This window comes from Mixophyes fleayi, chromosome 8 (assembly GCF_038048845.1).
Source record: "Mixophyes fleayi isolate aMixFle1 chromosome 8, aMixFle1.hap1, whole genome shotgun sequence".
Lineage (NCBI taxonomy): Eukaryota > Metazoa > Chordata > Amphibia > Anura > Limnodynastidae > Mixophyes > Mixophyes fleayi.
Genome location: NC_134409.1, coordinates 135,217,956 through 135,239,388, shown reverse-complemented (window position 1 = coordinate 135,239,388; position 21,433 = coordinate 135,217,956). Strand labels below are relative to the sequence as shown.

The 21,433-nt window shown below is 42.6% G+C and overlaps 2 protein-coding genes across 3 annotated transcripts in view; both read right to left on the bottom strand.

The window, feature by feature from the left end:
- FGD5 (FYVE, RhoGEF and PH domain containing 5) overlaps positions 1 to 3,966 on the bottom strand; it is a 91,323-nt gene extending 87,357 nt beyond the window's left edge. The window contains exon 1 of one of the 2 annotated variants that reach the window (XM_075183685.1): positions 3,775 to 3,966. In XM_075183685.1, coding sequence (XP_075039786.1) covers positions 3,775 to 3,784 — 10 coding nt within the window. In that variant the 5' untranslated portion in view covers positions 3,785 to 3,966. The remainder of the gene's footprint in view (positions 1 to 3,774) is intronic. The other variant, XM_075183684.1, reaches the window with a different exon arrangement.
- LSM3 (LSM3 homolog, U6 small nuclear RNA and mRNA degradation associated) overlaps positions 1 to 21,433 on the bottom strand; it is a 491,439-nt gene that overhangs the window by 49,891 nt on the left and 420,115 nt on the right. The gene's annotated exons all lie outside the window — the stretch shown is intronic.

Here is a 21,433-nt window from a genome sequence, read left to right as displayed (position 1 = left end):
AATCTTTAGCTGTTATGTTTACTGTGCACGCTTGTACAAATTTTCATGAATTAAACGGGATTTTTAAGTGAACGGTTGACGTGCACCTTCCTGTAACTTTTACTAGATGCATTGTTTTATCTGTGCATTTTCCACCAATACTTTTTTCTTTAATTTAACTAAAAAGCTGAATCCCTTATTTTGATGGACTTGGGCGTGACACAAGTCAGCCCTCTGCTCTGTATACAATTGTACAGACAGAGCAGGGCAAAAGATCTACCCGATATAATATTAGGGTAACAGTAAATGTTGACATTGGGCAAATGCACTTCTGATTGGAGTCCGGAAATTCATAGAAAATACAGCAACTGATAAGTGGGGGGGAGGGGTAGGACAGATATACAAGTAAAGAATGGATAGGACCACAGAGAGGTTTACATTGGTTAGTGTTTGGGATGTGATTGTGTAATTCTCGCTCCTTTCTTATATATCCTCTATTCAGAGGCGGAACTAGAGGGCCGTGGGCCCCGGTGCAGGGAGGCGGGATGAGGGATCCGGGGCCCCTGACCCTCTGCATTGGTCATGCAAAGGGCCCTATTATAAAGCGCTACGGCATCTGCTGGCACTATATAAATAAATGTTGATGATAATGTTGATGATTATCTCTATGAGCCCTGGTAGCTCCATTCTTATATACTATCCATGCTTATATACTCTCTATTCTTGTATACCCTCCTTCCTTGTATACCAGTCATTGTTACATCCCCTCTATTCTTCCATTGCCCCCCCCCCCCCAAATTTAGGAGCCAAGAGGATTTTTTAAGAAGTCGGAGAAGATGCACATTCAGAGAACTCTGAAAAAGTTAGGCGCCAGCCGGTAAGTTGTAGGCACATTGGCTACCTATCTCCTGTGATCGTCCACCCTGGGTCACATTCCGTCACGTCCCCAAAGTGCTACAGAAATGATCTCTTAGAAAAACCGCAGATCTATCAGCATTATAATAATGAGACACCGTCTAGCTCAATAATATGGGTGATCGTGGCTGCAAACCAATGGTGGTCTTAAAGGGACGATAGCTTAAAATATATATATTTTCCAATGTTGTATAAAATTAAATGATATGTGCAATTTAGAGTCCCACCAGAAGACATGACAAAAACATTTTTAGTTTTTTTTTTATATAAAAATTAATTTACAACTCTTAATGCTATAATCATTAATAAAAATGTTTTTTAATGTTTTATTTTACATGAAATACATAAATCAGGATGTTCCTGATGTGTACTGTACTTAAAATGCATTTTTATAGTTTCTCTTACTTGCAAACACATGTTCTGGTCAGGGCCGGATTAAGGGAATGGAGGCCCCTGGGCTAAGGGGGCCTCCATTCCCCCGTGAGGCCCCCAATGTGAGCCGCCCGCCGCCCCTGTGAGGCCCCCCCAAGCGCTTACCTGTCACTGCAGTCCTCCTTCCGCGGCGTGCTGTAAGCTCCTTACTGAGGAGTTCAGGAACTCTCGCGAGATCTCCTCAGTAAGCAGATTACTGAGCGGCGCCGGGGACGGAGGACTGCACTGACAGTGCTCAGCAGCATTGATCGGGATGGGGGCGCCCCCGGACCGATCAATAATGCTGCTGAGGACTTTGAAGGGCCCCCTGGATGCCCGAGGCCCCTGACCCCTGATACAGCTAAAAAACACGTACTTAAACGATGCCTTGAACTTGAATCGGCCGTATCTGGGTAGGCACGCCCGTACAATGCCTACATCAGTCCGCCTCTTCTCTTCCCCGTCCCACCTTTCAAGTGTTCGGACAAGAATTGCGTTCACTGACGCAAGTCCCGTTATGACGCATATGTGGAGCTTTTTGATGCAAGGCACACGCAAATGACCTTGCGTCAGATGATTCGGGGAAAATGTGTTCTAGTGAAATATATCGCACAGCTCAATCGATGTTTAAATAGTATAATGATGACGGATCTTGTCTGCATTTTGCACACCTTCAACCATGAATAATAATTCAGCTAAGAATTCTTGTTACCTGCTACAATGGAATTATTTTGTTTTATAATATTTACTGGAGAATCAGGAAAAAACCTCCAATATGCTGTTATTTTTTGCATTTTCAACGATGGGGTGAACGTAAAAAAAACATTTGATTTGTCCCAAAGAGAGAGTGGCTTTAGTTTAAGATGGTAGTGAGTGATGCAATGACATTGATGGGGTAATGTCAATCTGAGTTTGCAGTTTGTACCTTCAGATGTGCATTTTTCAGGATTAAACTGATCCAGCACATCTGCTGGATGACACTGAGCTGCTTCACTGAATGGTTAAAGCAAAGGTACTCCGAGATTTTGCTCCTGAACATAATTTTTTTTTAAGTGAATGTTAACAATACAATGCCATCTTCAGCAGCTAACGGGTTAAAAAGAATCCAGAAACTGTTAGCAATGGCAGGAAGGAAGAAATGGATCTGTAGGCCACATCCTGTTACTATGACCCACTCCCTAATCTCAGGGACACATTCAGAGGGGTCTGTCCTCAAGATAGGAAAAGTAGAGAACCATCGGCACCACTGTCATGCTGCCCCCTGCTGGCCGTGCCCCGTGTTTACAGTCAGCTAACGAATAAATTGGGATGAATGGTTTTATGTTCAGATGTGCACCTGTATCATTAAGAATTGATTCATTATGTATAGTTGAGTAAATGAGCCTTTTGTTTGAGACTCGCAAAGGGAATTTCAAAGCAAGTAGAATTTTAGATTGTGTTGTTGTTGCTTCTTGCTACAAAACACAGCAAAACATCTTAACTCTAAAACAGGTTTATAAAACACACACAGGCAGGCATACAAATAGAAAACAAATACATACAATAAATAAACCATAAATATTGTCAAAATAGCATCCACTGCGTGTGCTATTATGAGATGAGCACAGTGTGTGTGTATATATATATATATATATATATATATATATATATATATATGTAGATAGATAGATAGATAGATATACACAACACAAACACACACATTATATATATATATATATATATATATATATATATATATATATATATATATATATATATATATATATATACATACACACATACATATATACACACACACAGTCCATGTACTCTTCTAAATATACCTTATCTCTATAAATACTGTGGTTTGGGGCTAAATAAACCTAAAATAAGTATCACAACCTAAAGTAAGAATAATTTCTGCAATGATTTAATCAACTGTTTTGCAATACATCTATCTGCTGTTTGGTAGAGATATGCCCACTGAACAGTTTTTAAGGTATATATTGGGAAGCATATGTGAGTATTACTTGAAAACTGGGCTTGTACGGACAAACATATCCAAAAGCAGAAAAATTGTGTAACTAGTAATAATGCAATGGCATAAAAGTGACGAGAAGGACACCAATAACCCACAGAGCTCGCAATCTAAGTGATGTAGATAGTGAATAGATCAAACGCTGGGGGATTAGATGGGAAGAGAGAAGTTGGGGGAAACAACATTGATATTAAATGTAACTTATATAAGTACAATGAATATACTATTAATTGCATTGCTGCTTCTGATCCCCCACATACTAATGTATACACCCTATACACACACATCGTGTAATACAGTCAGTGTAACAACTACTATACACAATGTCCAGCTGGCAGTAGCTATAATGTAATACTGCAGTATATATATATATATATATATATATATATATATATATATATATATATATATATATATATTATATACCCATAATAAGACCCAGATGTACTAACCTGTGCTCATCTTCCTCGCTCCTCAGAAGTTAGACACCATTCTCCGGGAGGTGGGCGCACAGACCCCCGCGTCAGCTGAGTGTGATCATCAGAGCAGTGACTGCAGCTGCCGGAGAACAAGCTGGTCCCTTCCTGCAGAGGAAGAGCGGGGACCGCGCAGCTCACAGGGACTGAGATTTAAAGGGACACACTGAGACTACATGGAGAATCACGTGTCCGACTGCCAGCTTCCCCCAAATACAGGAGGACACATTACCTAGAGTGTGATCTCATTACACAGACTGCACAACTGCTCCATGTACACACCTCCTCCTACACATTATATATCTTACAGCATCCTAGGTAATATATACAATATATGTTACAGAATTCTATACACTTCCTAGGTGATATATATACAATATATGTTACAGCATTCTATACACTTCCTAGGTGATATATACAATATATGTTACAGAATTCTATACACTTCCTAGGTGATCTATACAATATATGTTACAGCATCCTAGGTAATATATACAATATATGTTACAGCATTCTATACACTTCCTAGGTGATATATACAATATATGTTACAGAATTCTATACACTTCCTAGGTGATATATACAATATATGTTACAGCATTCTATACACTCCTAGGTGATATATACAATATATGTTACCGCATCCTAGGTAATATATACAATATATGTTACAGCATTCTATACACTCCTAGGTGATATATACAATATATGTTACAACATTCTAGGTAATATATACAATATATGTTACAGCATTCTATACACTCCTAGGTGATATATACAATATATGTTACAGCATCCTAGGTAATATATACAATATATGTTACAGCATTCTATACACTTCCTAGGTGATATATACAATATATGTTACAGCATTCTATACACTTCCTAGGTGATATATACAATATATGTTACAGAATTCTATACACTTCCTAGGTGATATATACAATATATGTTACAGAATTCTATACACTCCCTAGGTGATATATACAATATATGTTACAGAATTCTATACACTCCCTAGGTGATATATACAATATATGTTACAGAATTCTATACACTTCATAGGTGATATATACAATATATGTTACAGAATTCTATACACTCCCTAGGTGATATATACAATATATGTTACAGCATTCTATACACTTCCTAGGTGATATATACAATATATGTTACAGAATTCTATACACTCCCTAGGTGATATATACAATATATGTTACAGAATTCTATACACCCCCTAGGTGATATATACAATATATGTTACAGCATTCTATACACTCTTAGGTGATATATACAATATATGTTACAGCATTCTATACACTCCCTAGGTGATATATACAATATATGTTACAGAATTCTATACACATCCTAGGTGATATATATACAATATATGTTACAGAATTCTATACACTCCCTAGGTGATATATATACAATATATGTTACAGCATTCTATTTACATCCTAGGTGATATAAATACAATATATGTTACAGCATTCTATACACTTCCTAGGTGATATATACAATATATGTTACAGAATTCTATACACTTCCTAGGTGATATATAAACAATATATGTTACAGCATTCTATACACATCCTAGGTGATATATATACAATATTTGTTACAGCATTCTATACACTTCCCAGGTAATGCATCCGTGTCTCTCAATCACTGGACTGTTTAATACAAAGTATATGAAATAGACTTATTCAATGACCCAAGGAAATTGTTATACAATGTATCACTCCTACCCCACTTACAACCCATACTTTCATACTTTGGCTAAAAACAGTTCTAGCATTTTATAGATTGTGTAACATATTTTATATAATTTCTGGCTTTTACACTTTGTCTATTGAGACAAACATCCTCCATTGATGCATAATGTATCTCCTAGGTGTCTCTGAAAATTTGAATAAAACAGTTACTGACGGTTAGCATTTCTTACTGACACATTATTATAATATATCACAATTTGTTCAGGGCTTAAAGTAGAATCAGCATTTTGCAACAAAGGGGGCACACAGACTCTAAGTAAAAGATTCGCAGCCCTACTCAATGTCCAAATAATTGGTTCAAAGCTTCTGTCGTGTCAGACGGGGGTGTGTGATTGTTACTGACCTCTGTTTTTTCCTTAGTGATGGATGAAAATATGACTACATTTTTGCTGACTGTCATTAAGCTGAAATCCTCCCTGCCCCAGTTCTGTAGGGTCAGCCCCTCGTTAGGAACTAAGGAGCTGATCCATCAAGGGGCTGGCGGCATCGGAAGGGGAAGTCTACACGCACTTGTACCGCCGTAATATCTGTTCTCTTATTCCCATCTCAGGTAACGTATTAAAGTATTTTTTTAAATGCTTTCAATAAAGTATTTTTTTTAAATATATTATTTTTTTTGTGTTTAGATTTTTTAAATATCATTTTTTTAAATATTTTGTTTTGTCTTTAAACTTCATTAAAAATGTTTTTTTACAAAATAGTGGAACGGAAAGCTCAAACATGCGCACACCAGCTCACCCGTACACACGTCAGCAAGCGATTCTGGCTTTAATAATAAATAGAGGCGAATTTATAACCCCTTTAAGAGGATTACAATAACCCCAAAAACTGCAGACGGTGGAAGTCATTTTCGCGATTACCATAATGCTGACAGTTACTATACCTACATAAAAATCCCAATGATTACATGTCCGACGAGAAATAAAATATAGACTGCAAATCTCGATTGTGCATTTTCACGTCACTTAATATGGCGACTGTGATGTTGGCGCTTTTAAAGCTGCAATGCCTGGTCCGAAATCAGGGCTGGGGCAGCCTCTTATCGGATGCTCTCTCCCGACATATCTTTTTTGATAAGTGGTCCCGATACTTCATCCCTTATTGCTGCGAAAAGAGGAATAAGAGGGCAGCACGGTGGCTTAGTGGTTAGCACTTCTGCATTACAGCACTGGGGTCATGAGTTCAATTCCCGACCATGGCCTTATCTGTGTGGAGTTTGTATGTTCTGCGTGGGTTTCCTCCGGGTGCTTCAGTTTCCTCCCAAAAACATACTAGTAGGTTAATTGGCTGTTAACAATATTGACCCTAGTCTGTCTATCTGTGTGTGTATGTATATTAGAGAATTTAGAATTTAGACTGTAAGCTCCAATGGGGCAGGGACTGATGTGAGTGGGTTCTCTGTACAGCGCTGCGGAATTAGTGGCGCTATATAAATAAATGATGATGATGAAAATACTCGCCATTTTTGGACTGGGTCATAAAGAGTCCCCTTAGATATAAATGGCTGTTCCTCTTCCCTTTTTGGTAGATCTAAATGGAAAAACCGAAATGTATCAGTCTATCTTCTACATGCAATAATTGCACCCATACTGTGTATTATAACCCCCTTTGGTTACCATCTGAAATGTTTGGTGGCACAGTGGGGGGGGGGGGGGGGAGGGGGGAGGGGGGTCGTCTACTGTATACAAGTATAACGATAGATGAGACAATGCCTGTTTTACTCCAAGGGGGATATTTACTAAACTGTGGGTTTGAAAAACGTGGAGATGTTGCCTATAGCAACCAATCAGATTCTAGCTGTCATTCTGTAGAAAGCAATAGATAAATGACAGCTAGAATCTGATTGGTTGCTATAGGCAACACCTCCACTTTTTCAAAACCGCAGTTTAGTAAATGTTGACCCAAGAGTTTTATATTTCCCCTATATTTTACATCATGTTTTGGAGTTTCTACTGTAGGTGATATATTAGCACTTGTTCTAGGTGGTCGCTGTTATGTGTTTTATATGAACTCGTATCTGGTCGCTTGCCGTGTTGCGTGTGCGTGTGCATGTATGCACTAAAACATGTCTGTTTATAACCTTGTTTCTATCTCCACCCCGGTGAGATTTTGAGGTATATTTTCATGTACCATTTTTACTGCGATTTTAAAAAGGGCCACTACTTTCAAACTGAATGGTCAGTGCCATTCAAACCAAAATGCAGATCAAGATATATTATATAAGACAACAAAAAAGCCATATGCCGGGCTATACAACTGGCAGATGTAGTGTTTATTTCCATGCTCCCAGATCAGATGCAACACTGATCTGATTTTTATCATTCAGGATGGGCACACACACTGTGCAATGAGTGACCAATTTGATCATAAGACCAAGTTGTCCAACGGAATCTGTACATGTATTACTGCATTAATTGTACAGTAAATTTTAGACTGTCATCGACCCAATAGATAAACCTTTTACCCAATCCAAACTTTTTTTTAACATCATTCCAAGAAGCCAAGTTCAAGTCCTAGCCATAAACCTACGTGGAGCCCGTGAATCCGCTCCGTCCCCCTAAAATAGACCACCCAAGAAGGTCCTCTGGGTCTCTAATCAATTTGTTGCAGTCAACCGAGCTGGAAGCATCCATTGCAGGTACCGGTAGAGGTGATTAAGTTTGGGAAGAGAAGATTAGAGAACTTCCTGATGAGATAGTGTAATATTTTCTAGTATACTTGTGTTGCCGCTTATGTTCGGAATATTGGACTTTGTGAAATTGTCTTGTGTTGTGTGAACACTACAGGATGAACGTTGGAATTGCCAACACTAAGTCACAGTGTCCTCTAAAAATGATTATTAAATTTGTGAGGAATGATTCAGAAGACCTGCATCCTGTGTAAATTACCAGCTCTGCATCGCAGGCAAAGAGAAGCCGGCTTGTTTACTATAAATTGTTGGGGATTGAAAGTGGGTGGAATTAATTTAAAAGTCCCCCTCCCCGCCCTCTGATATAAATGACAAGGCTTTGAATTACATTACATGTTTCGTGCTAGTGACTTGCAGCTGAACAGCTAATTCCCAGATCAAATCAGTCACCTCCGACATACTGGACATAAATATTTCATTTACTAACAAGTCGCAGAATAATAAGAAGTAAAAAGTATTAGCGAGCTGATTGAATGGTGGTGGGCGAAAGCTTAACCCTTTAGCTGCTGAAGGAAGCACTGATAAATAATGCTCACTCCGTTTCTTCGACACCCTCAAGCGTGACTATTGCTTTGGTGCAATTGACTAGCAAGGGAAGAGATTCACTCCGTTATAATTAGAAATCAGCGAAGTTGCGGCTCAATGTCCTACCAGTCAAACTGACGAAACAGGTCGTTTCACAGAGTGGCTCAGTTCCCACAATGGAATCTTCAAGTTCTGCTTTTCCTTGGCTATTCCGTGGAATGACATTCCGCAGTGTATTTGTTCATTCCGAATTCCGTGTTCTCTATAGTCTAGATAAAGAACTGGAACAACAGTGTCAATTTATTCTGCTCTGTGCTGTGGATGCGGTATAATTAGACAGAAGTGAAATGCGCAGAAGCCCATTCTGTCAGTGAAACGTGCAGAGGGAAATTCTGATAGTGAAACGCGCAGAGAGAAATTCTGGGAGTATTTGTCACTCACCGGACCGTGAGTGCCTCTTCCCGGACATTTAGGAACCGTGGTCGTCCACCATCCTGAGGGTCTGCGCATGCGCAGCCCTTTTCTATACTTCAGTGTATACCCCTTTAACTCAATTGGCAGATCAGGCAACCTCCCTATATTAAGCACCTGTGGTCAACACCACGTTGCCTGATCTTGGAGTCTCATTCCTCATGAGTCTCTGAAGGTGTTCCTGTATTCCTCGTGTATTCAGCGCTGCTGATTCCTGTGGTTTCCAAACCACTTCTATTCCTGTGGTTTCCAAACCACTTCTACTACTGTGGTTCCCATACCACTTCTACCATCAACTGTATCATCAGGACTGTTTGCTGATTCCTATCCGCTGCCTCCGTGCAATACAGTCTTCTATACCACTTCATCGCTATTGTATATCTTTGGGACTGTTGCTGATTCCTATCCGCTGCCTCCGTGCACTACAGTCTTCTAAACCACTTCAACGTTATTTTATATCAATGTGACTGTTTGCTCATTGCTATCCGCTGCCTCCGTGCACTCCAGCTTTTACTTCACTCACCTGCTTCTCATCAAGTCTGTTTGCTGATTCCTATCCGCTGCCTCCGTGCACTTCAGTCTCCTGCTTGCAACTCGCCTGTGTTCATCATCGTGACTGCCAGCTGACTACTATCCGCTGCCTCCGTGCACCACAGTCTCCTGCTTGCAACTCGCCTGTGTTCATCATCGTGACTGCCAGCTGACTACTATCCGCTGCCTCCGTGCACTACAGTCTCCTGCTTGCAACTCGCCTGTGTTCAACATCATGACTGCCAGCTGACTACTATCCGCTGCCTCCGTGCACTACAGTCTCATCTCATCTTTGCTGTGACTTCCTCGAGACTGCCGCTTTCATTACCATCTGCTACACTTCGTGATCTACAGCTCCTGCCCTGCGCTGCACTCCTGTTTCCCATCGCTGTTGGTTCCTGTGGTTGCTACTGGTTACCTCCGTGTGCCGCTGAGTCCTGCCGCTGTGGTCAGCGCTATCGTCCATCTCCTGCTGATCCACTCTCCACGCCTTCACGTGTTCCACTGGTCTCTACCCTCCTGTCAGCATTGGATTTGTATCTCATCTACTACCCTCTGCTGGATCATCTCCATTCTCCTGGGTCTCCTATGAGTCCAGTTCCACGTGTTGCTGACTCCTGTGGATTCGTGTCCCTGTTGGTCTACTCACCTGTGCGCTGCACCTGCTAGACCTCTGCCTCACCTGTCCAGGGACTTTCTATCTCGTCGGCCTCCAGCCGCTCAGGTACCGCTGCAATCCCATCTGACTGCTACTGCTGAACCACGGTATGCATACTTCTCATTGACTGTGCTGTGTATTGCATATCTTGCTGGACTGTGTTTGGTTCTCTCTGGAGTCTGCTATCCGCTGAGTCTATTGCCATCATTGACTGTGTTATCATTGTGCTGGACTACTTCAAGAGACTTTCTAGATTGCAGACCTGCTCAGTCATTTATATATATATATATATCTATATTGTGCATATTACTGTGGATCGTGTATAAGGTGCCTGTGTATATCCTGTGTTGCAGTCTTCCCCCGTGCACCTCCTCACATATATATTCAGTGGTACAACTTGCTGATGTCAGACCACTGATCCCTGTTTCCGGTATCATCTGTTCCATTATCCTCTCACATAGCAGTGGTACAACTTGCTACCGCAGACCACTGACTACCTGGATACCTCCACTTGGATTCCATTCCTTCACTCAGACAGCGGTACAACTTGCTACCCGCAGACCGCTGACTCTCATCACCTCCTTGTTTCTGTTGGACATTCCTCCTCACTATAGCAGTGGTACAACTTGCTATCGCAGACCACTGACTACCTTCACGTGTCCTTGTCCATACAGTTCCTTGTGTATTATTACCTCATTATTACCAGTGTTGCTAGTCATAGACTTTCCTGAGCATCTCATCGGCCATCATTTCATGTTCCGTGATCACCCAGCTACCAGAGTACCCTATTACCATCTACATTGCTCTGGTAAGCCTACCATCTGGTGATTCCTGGGTAAAGACTCCTAGTGCCCGTGACAGTAAGATCAGGCCATGACAGACCCAGATGCGGAACCTACCGCCAAAGAGATGCTGCAACATCTGGTTAGCCGTGTGGAACAACAGGATGCCCGCCAACAGCTGTTACTTCAGTGTTATCAGTCATTAACCTCCCAAGGAACATCTGGACAGACTGTGACAGCTACTACTGAAGCTCCTGTGCTTTCCTCCGTTTCCCCATTGCCATCCCAGGTGTCTACAGCTTCCACGCTTCACCTGCCTACTCCGTCAAAGTACGATGGAGACCCCAAAACTTGTAGGGGTTTCCTTAACCAATGTTCAGTCCATTTTGAGCTCCAACCTCAAAATTTTTCTACCCATCGTTCCAGAGTGGCCTATCTTATCTCTTTGTTTTCAGGACAAGCCCTGGCTTGGGCCTCCCCGCTGTGGGAGAGGAACGATCCAATATTACAAGATAGTGCCAAATTCATTTCTACATTCCGAAGTGTGTTCGATGAACCAGGTCGTGTGACCTCCGCTGCTTCCAGCATCCTCCGTCTGCGACAAGGACCTCATACTGTAGGCCAGTACGTCATTCAATTTAGGATCTTAGCCTCTGAACTTCAGTGGAACACTGAAGCCCTAGTTGCCGCCTTCTGGCAGGGGCTTTCCGATAAAATTAAAGATGCACTGACTACTCAAGAGCTTCCTTCGTCCCTTGAAGATTTGATCTCTCTATGCCATCGTGTTGATATGAGATTTCATGAAAGAGAGGCTGAGAAAACGACTTCTGCTAAAGCATCTCTTCGCTCTAACCCTCAATTTCGTCCAGTGTCACCCGCTGTGATTCCCATGGAGATAGGACGTTCCAAGTTATCTTCTGAGGAGAGGAAACGAAGAGTCAAGAATAGACTCTGTATCTATTGTGCTGATTCCACTCATGTCCTCAGCTCCTGCCCTAAGAGATCGGGAAATGCCAGGCCCTAACTAGTTCTGGAGAGGTGAAGTTAGGGTCCCTGGAGTCCTCTCCATCGTCTATGAAATCTAAAGTCTGCGCTTTTGATGTGACTATTTCCTTTGCTACCAAAACCTTTGAGTCACAGGCATTGATTGATTCCGGAGCAGCAGGAAATTTTATTTCCAAATCGTTAGTAAATCAATGGTCTCTACCAGTGATTACCTTAAAAACTCCCATTACTGTGACGGCTATCGATGGATCACGTCTCATCAACGGTCTCATCACCCAGAGTACGTCTCCAGTAACCCTTCAGATTGGTGCTCTGCATCATGAAGAGATATCGTTTTTAATTCTCCCTGTTACGACAAGTCCGATTGTCCTAGGCCTTCCATGGCTTCAGTGTCACTCTCCCCAGATTGACTGGCGCACCCCTCAAGTCACGTCTTGGGGGTCTGAATGTCACCATCATTGCCTTTCCCAAGTCATTCCTCTCAAGGTACAGCAAGCTTCCATCTCAGCTATTTCACCGGGACTCCCTCCTCAATATGCTTCATTTACCGATGTTTTTGATAAAGCTCAGTCTGAACGTCTTCCTCCTCATCGTTCTTGGGATTGTCCGATTGATCTTCTTCCTGGCAAGACTCCTCCCAGGGGCCGGGTCTATCCACTCTCGTTACCTGAAACTCAAGCTACATCTGAATATATACGGGAGAACCTCCAGCGTGGGTTCATCCGACCTTCCACCTCGCCCGCTGGAGCTGGGTTCTTCTTTGTCAAAAAGAAGGATGGATCATTACGCCCTTGTATAGATTTTCGTGGACTCAATGCCATTACTATCAAGAATCGGTATCCCATTCCGTTGATCACTGAGCTATTTGACCGCATTAAGGGAGCCCGTATTTTTACTAAGTTGGATCTTCGTGGTGCCTACAATTTAATCAGAATCCGTTCCGGTGACGAATGGAAGACAGCGTTTAACACCAGAGACGGGCATTACGAATATCTGGTAATGCCTTTCGGGCTATGTAATGCCCCCGCTGTTTTTCAGGGCTTCATCAATGAGATTTTTCGGGACTTATTATATGTATGTGTCGTCGTCTACCTGGACGACATATTGATTTTTTCACAGGACCTGCCTTCTCACCACCAACATGTGGCAGAAGTCCTCTCCAGGCTACGGAAAAATTCATTGTTCTGTAAATTAGAAAAATGTTCATTCGAATTACCCCAGATTCCATTCTTGGGGTATATTGTTTCCGGAGTTGGTCTGAAGATGGATCCTGACAAAGTAAATGCTGTACTACATTGGCCCCAGCCAACTACTCTTCGTGCGATCCAGCGTTTTTTAGGTTTTGCCAATTACTATAGACGCTTCATTCAAGACTTTTCTTCCATTGCATCTCCTATTGTGGCCCTGACTCGAAAAGGGGCTAATCCCAAGCAATGGTCAACTGAGGCTATTCAAGCCTTTCAAACATTAAAAGAGTCCTTCTCTTCGGCTCCAATCCTTCGTCAGCCTGATGTGACACTCCCCTTCTTCCTAGAAGTAGATGCCTCTAATGTGGGCTTAGGAGCTATTCTCTCCCAACGCTCGGAACAGCAAAAATTCCACCCTTGTGCCTTCTATTCTCGGGGTCTCCTACCCGCAGAGAAGAATTATACCATCGGAGACAAGGAATTACTGGCTATCAAAGCCGCATTAGAGGAATGGAGATACTTGTTGGAGGGAGCTCGCCATCCGGTGACGATCTTCACGGATCATAAGAACTTGTCATATCTCCAGTCTGCCCAATGCTTGAACCCTCGTCAAGCAAGATGGTCTCTTTTCTTTTCCCGTTTTGATTTAATAATTACCTTCAAACCAGCTGCCAAGAACAAAAAAGCTGATGCCTTATCTAGAGCCTTTGTTACGTCCTCTGACATAGAAGAGGTTTCCAACCATACCATTCTAGACCCCAAATGTATTTCACTGGCTGCTTCATCCACCAAAACGCTACCATTTGGGAAGACCCTCGTGCCTCCTACTCTAAGGAGGAAAATCCTTTCGTGGTTCCATGCCTCTCGTTTTTCTGGACACGCCGGTGAACACAAGACTTTTGAGATCCTCTCTCGAAGTTACTGGTGGCCTTCAATGAGGAGAGACGTCAAAGAGTTCATTGCTTCCTGTGAATTATGTTCGCAATTCAAATCCTCTCGCAGAACCCCAGCAGGGTTGCTGCGACCACTACCCATTCCGTCCAAACCATGGACCCATATTAGTATGGATTTCGTTACTGACTTACCACCTAGTAAGAACCATAACACTATTTGGGTGGTAGTGGACAGATTTTCGAAGATGGCTCATTTCATCCCTCTGTCTGGTTTGCCTTCCTCGTCTATCCTGGCTGAACATTTCATTAAAGAGATCTTCCGTATCCATGGATGTCCATCTGAGATTGTGTCTGATAGAGGAGTACAATTCGTGTCCAGATTCTGGCGAGCCCTTTGTAAAACCTTGGGCATACGATTAGCACTCTCATCTTCTTACCATCCGCAATCCAATGGACAAACCGAACGTGTCAATCAAGATCTTGAGACTTTTATAAGGATATTTTCATCAGCCAATCAAGACAACTGGGTAGAGTTACTCCCTTGGGCTGAGTTCGCCCATAACAACATGTACCATGAGTCATCATCCAAAACTCCATTTTTTGTGGTCTACGGTCACCATCCGTCTTTTCCGGAATTTCCTGCCCTCCCGCCCACCCAAGTTCCTGCGGTGGAAACTGTTTGTCAGACCTTTAAAAATATCTGGTCTCAGGTCAGAACCTGTTTAAAGAAGACATCTGTCAAATATAAATCTTTCGCTGATAAGAAGAGGCGGGCTATTCCACCACTAAAAATTGGAGATCGTGTCTGGTTATCCACAAAAAATATTCGTTTGAAGGTTCCATCCATGAAATTCGCCCCTCGTTTTATTGGTCCATATAGGATCATTCAAGTTATCAATCCAGTATGTGTGAAACTCCTTCTTCCTAAGAGTCTTCGGATTTCTAATGCCTTCCATGTATCTTTGCTCAAACCTCTTATTATCAACCGTTTTTCAACTCCTCCCTCAGCTCCGCAGCCAGTTCAAGTTCATCAGGAGGAGGATTTTGAGATTACCGAGGTACTAGATGCAAAAATTTCGCGAGGAGTCCTCCACTTCCTCGTTCATTGGAAGGGCTTTGGTCCTGAGGAGCGCTCTTGGATCAAAGCTGAAGATCTTAATGCTCCTGCCCTTTTGAAGAAGTTTTACTCCAAAAATCCGGACAAGCCCGGTTCCAGGCGTTCTGTGCCCACCTTTAAAAGGGGGGGTACTGTCACTCACCGGACCGTGAGTGCCTCTTCCCGGACATTTAGGAACCGTGGTCGTCCACCATCCTGAGGGTCTGCGCATGCGCAGCCCTTTTCTATACTTCAGTGTATACCCCTTTAACTCAATTGGCAGATCAGGCAACCTCCCTATATTAAGCACCTGTGGTCAACACCACGTTGCCTGATCTTGGAGTCTCATTCCTCATGAGTCTCTGAAGGTGTTCCTGTATTCCTCGTGTATTCAGCGCTGCTGATTCCTGTGGTTTCCAAACCACTTCTATTCCTGTGGTTTCCAAACCACTTCTACTACTGTGGTTCCCATACCACTTCTACCATCAACTGTATCATCAGGACTGTTTGCTGATTCCTATCCGCTGCCTCCGTGCAATACAGTCTTCTATACCACTTCATCGCTATTGTATATCTTTGGGACTGTTGCTGATTCCTATCCGCTGCCTCCGTGCACTACAGTCTTCTAAACCACTTCAACGTTATTTTATATCAATGTGACTGTTTGCTCATTGCTATCCGCTGCCTCCGTGCACTCCAGCTTTTACTTCACTCACCTGCTTCTCATCAAGTCTGTTTGCTGATTCCTATCCGCTGCCTCCGTGCACTTCAGTCTCCTGCTTGCAACTCGCCTGTGTTCATCATCGTGACTGCCAGCTGACTACTATCCGCTGCCTCCGTGCACCACAGTCTCCTGCTTGCAACTCGCCTGTGTTCATCATCGTGACTGCCAGCTGACTACTATCCGCTGCCTCCGTGCACTACAGTCTCCTGCTTGCAACTCGCCTGTGTTCAACATCATGACTGCCAGCTGACTACTATCCGCTGCCTCCGTGCACTACAGTCTCATCTCATCTTTGCTGTGACTTCCTCGAGACTGCCGCTTTCATTACCATCTGCTACACTTCGTGATCTACAGCTCCTGCCCTGCGCTGCACTCCTGTTTCCCATCGCTGTTGGTTCCTGTGGTTGCTACTGGTTACCTCCGTGTGCCGCTGAGTCCTGCCGCTGTGGTCAGCGCTATCGTCCATCTCCTGCTGATCCACTCTCCACGCCTTCACGTGTTCCACTGGTCTCTACCCTCCTGTCAGCATTGGATTTGTATCTCATCTACTACCCTCTGCTGGATCATCTCCATTCTCCTGGGTCTCCTATGAGTCCAGTTCCACGTGTTGCTGACTCCTGTGGATTCGTGTCCCTGTTGGTCTACTCACCTGTGCGCTGCACCTGCTAGACCTCTGCCTCACCTGTCCAGGGACTTTCTATCTCGTCGGCCTCCAGCCGCTCAGGTACCGCTGCAATCCCATCTGACTGCTACTGCTGAACCACGGTATGCATACTTCTCATTGACTGTGCTGTGTATTGCATATCTTGCTGGACTGTGTTTGGTTCTCTCTGGAGTCTGCTATCCGCTGAGTCTATTGCCATCATTGACTGTGTTATCATTGTGCTGGACTACTTCAAGAGACTTTCTAGATTGCAGACCTGCTCAGTCATTTATATATATATATATATATCTATATTGTGCATATTACTGTGGATCGTGTATAAGGTGCCTGTGTATATCCTGTGTTGCAGTCTTCCCCCGTGCACCTCCTCACATATATATTCAGTGGTACAACTTGCTGATGTCAGACCACTGATCCCTGTTTCCGGTATCATCTGTTCCATTATCCTCTCACATAGCAGTGGTACAACTTGCTACCGCAGACCACTGACTACCTGGATACCTCCACTTGGATTCCATTCCTTCACTCAGACAGCGGTACAACTTGCTACCCGCAGACCGCTGACTCTCATCACCTCCTTGTTTCTGTTGGACATTCCTCCTCACTATAGCAGTGGTACAACTTGCTATCGCAGACCACTGACTACCTTCACGTGTCCTTGTCCATACAGTTCCTTGTGTATTATTACCTCATTATTACCAGTGTTGCTAGTCATAGACTTTCCTGAGCATCTCATCGGCCATCATTTCATGTTCCGTGATCACCCAGCTACCAGAGTACCCTATTACCATCTACATTGCTCTGGTAAGCCTACCATCTGGTGATTCCTGGGTAAAGACTCCTAGTGCCCGTGACAGTATTTTTGTTGAAAGAGGGGGAAGGGCAGGAGAACAGGGGCAAAGGTTGGGGGAGGGGTCAAGCTGCAGAATTCTGGGGCCATAGAAGACCCAGGGAACATTTATCCAAAAACCGTGAGAGTTTGTTCAAAAAAGTAACGGGCCGATGCGGGCCAATCAAACAATGAGACCTGAGTTTTGTGAAAAATAGAAATTGAGTCTTTTTGCTGTAAGAAGATGCTGGTGAGAATTCAACCCTTTATCTCAATTAAATCATCTCGTTCCACACAAAACAAAATCCTCTTTTTGCATGTTGTTACAAAAGGTAGGCACGCTCATGTTGTTGTTGCTCAACTCCTCCTATCTGCTGGTGCAAATGTTTGCACGCAGACACTGACACCTTGATTTGCAATTCCCTGAGCTTCCCCATACGTCCACTTGTGCAAAAGTAGCTGGTGACGTCTCTAAATAAGCACTCGCTCTGCAGTTTTGCACTATTGAAATTCTTAATACCTGATCTTTCTTTGTAACGGGGGAATTTTTACGTTTAACCAGTATAATTGTTTTCTATCATCACACACACACACACACACACACACACACACACACACACTAATATATATATATATATATATATATATATATATATATATATATATATATATATATATATATAATATATATAAGCCTAGCGGCGTGTGTTAGTGTGTGTGTGTGTGTGTGTGTGGAAAAAACTATTTTCTGAGAAAGGGCTCATCCAATTGACCTGAAATTTGGTATACTGACATTCTTTGACAAAAAAATTATAATAGTGAAGTCAATTAACTTCCATCATCCCCCCTTCCCCCCCGTGGGAGGGGTAGTAAAGGCTAAATTTACCAGTTGAGGACTCAAACTCTTGAGCCTGTGTTTGGTCATGGACAATTGTATGTCGCATTTTCACGAGTACGGAGAAGCAGTGATGTGAAAGTGCAGGTTATGAATACTGCCCTTCAAGGGAGACTGATTGAGCACAGCGATAAGGTGTTTAGCAGAAACGTTGTGTATCGAGAGGTTTTAGAACAGTAAGACGATGGAGATTAAGGATGTGGCGATGAAGATGAAGAATGAGGTGATGGAGAAGAATGATGAGGTGGTGACATGTGGACAAAACCACGTTAAAAAAGTGCGCTTGCGTCGGGAAGTAACGCTCTTCCCCTGAGGAGGCCTGGCCTAGCTCCAAATGCATGACAAGAACCTTTTTAACACCTTAAGTAGCTTGATTTGTCTAGAATGCATGAGTATCATGCACGGGTTAACTTGTGTATATATATATATATATACACAAACATATATATATACATACACACACACACACTATATATATATATATATATATATATATATATATATATACACATACATACATACACGCACACACACACATATATATATATAGACACATACATACATACATACATACATACACGCAAACAAACACACATATATATATATGCAACTGAGGTCCTTCCAGAAATTGGGGCCATATAATTGCTGGAAGGGACCAACAGGTCACCAGCCACGTGGCTTTGCCTTACATTCATCATGGAAATCTCTTGTGCCACTTCAGTTTTCAATAGAAAAAGGATCCCAGGAACTGCGAGACAGCTGAGTTGATGTCAGCAGACACCTGGTGTCACCTGTTAGATTGCCATTGTAATGTAGTGACCGGCAATCATGTTCTATATTGACAAAACATAATAATAGTCATGAAATACGCACGCAGATGAGGTCACTGCCACACCACCGAAGGGGCGGAGGTGGAAATGATAGAACAATGGTTATTTTTAGTGCAAAATTATAAGTATATTTATACAATCAGGATATTAAAGAAAGACTTTCACCAGAAATAAAGAAAAAAATCATGACTTTTAGTGTTTTAGACTATTTGTGCTGCTTCTCTATAGCTGCATCTGTCTGCCTAAAAGAGAGTGTTTATTGATATATTCATTGTACAGATCTTTACATGTGATTGCTGGCTGTGGAATTTAAACATGCTTGGGATAGACATGAGGCAATCTGCGTGGAGTTTGTATGTTCTCCCCGTGTTTGCCTGGGTTTCCTCCGGGTGCTCCTGTATCCTCCAAAACTCTAAAGATGTAATGGTAGGTTAACTGGCTTCTGATGACATTCACCCTAGTGTGTGTGTGTCTGTGGGGTAGGGGATATAGATTGTAGATGTGAATTATTAAATATTCTCTGTAAAGCTGTAATATGTACGTGCTATATAGATAATTGTTAATAATAATAATAATAATAATAATATTAATCCTAAATCTGAAAAAAAAAAAGGATCAACTAGGTTCTGCGGTGATCGAATAGTGTCTACGGTTATCTAATGGGGTCTACGGTTATCTAATGGGGTCTACGGTTATCGAATAGGGTCTGCGGTGATTGAATAGGGTCTGCGGTGATCGAATAGGGTCTTTGGTGATCTAATGGGGTCTACGGTTATCTAATAGGGTCTGCGGTGATCGAATAGTGTCTACGGTTATCTAATGGGGTCTACGGTTATCTAATAGGGTCTGCGGTGATCGAATAGGGTCTGCGGTGATCTAATAGGGTCTGCGGTGATCTAATGGGGTCTGCGGTGATCTAATGGGGTCTACGGTTATCGAATAGGGCCTGCGGTGATCTAATGGGGTCTACGGTTATCTAATAGGGTCTGCGGTGATCGAATAGGGTCTGCGGTGATCTAATAGGGTCTGCGGTGATCTAATGGGGTCTGCGGTGATCTAATGGGGTCTACGGTTATCGAATAGGGTCTGCGGTGATCGAATAGGGTCTTCGGTGATCTAATGGGGTCTACGGTTATCTAATGGGGTCTACGGTTATCGAATAGGGTCTGCGATGATCGAATAGGGTCTTCGGTGATCTAATGGGGTCTACGGTTATCTAATAGGGTCTGCGGTGATCGAATAGGGTCTGCGGTGATCTAATGGGGTCTGCGGTGATCTAATGGGGTCTACGGTTATCGAATAGGGTCTACGGTGAAATAATAGGGTCTGCGGTGATCTAAGATGGTCTGAAGATTTAAGGAATAAATGTGGACAGGCAAGATGAGCGGTGTGGTTCTTAACTGCCCCGGAATTCTGTGTTTCAATGGCTGATTATCTCTCCATCCACATTTTTATTGTCTTCTTTCCTGGAACCAGCTCCTACTTCAGGGTAAATATAAAACAATTAGAATAAGACCACCCTGCTGTTTACTTTAGATTATAGCTGTACTGCAGCTGTCAGAGGGAACAATGGGAGACCAAACAAGAACGTGGTATAACCTGCACAGCTTACAAAGCGGCACAGGACACTACCTGATAGCAACGGGCATTTAAATAAAGTATTTACAGATAGGTGGCGTGAGATTCTTCGCACATAGAAATGTATACAGAGGCCAAGGTTCATGGGGTAATTGCATTTTACCAGCTCTACTAGACAGACCATCTAAATGGTTAAACCAGCCAACCAATTAGATCTGCGGGTAATGGTTTCAAACACTTGCCACACTTCTGATTGGTTGGCTGCTCCAGCCATTCACACTGGGAGTTTAGCACTAGGGATTTTATTTGGTTCTTTGTTTTTCTAGATTGATTTTTTCCTCGCCATGAGCTCGAGTGGTTTAAAAAGGGTGAAGAGGGGAATATAAAATGATTCAGGTCAATGGTGGTCGGGAGCAGACTGTATTAGAACAATAAAAAGTGGAAACTATTCTGAAAGTGGTTTATAGGTAAAAGGTCTGAAATGTGTTTTATTATAAGTT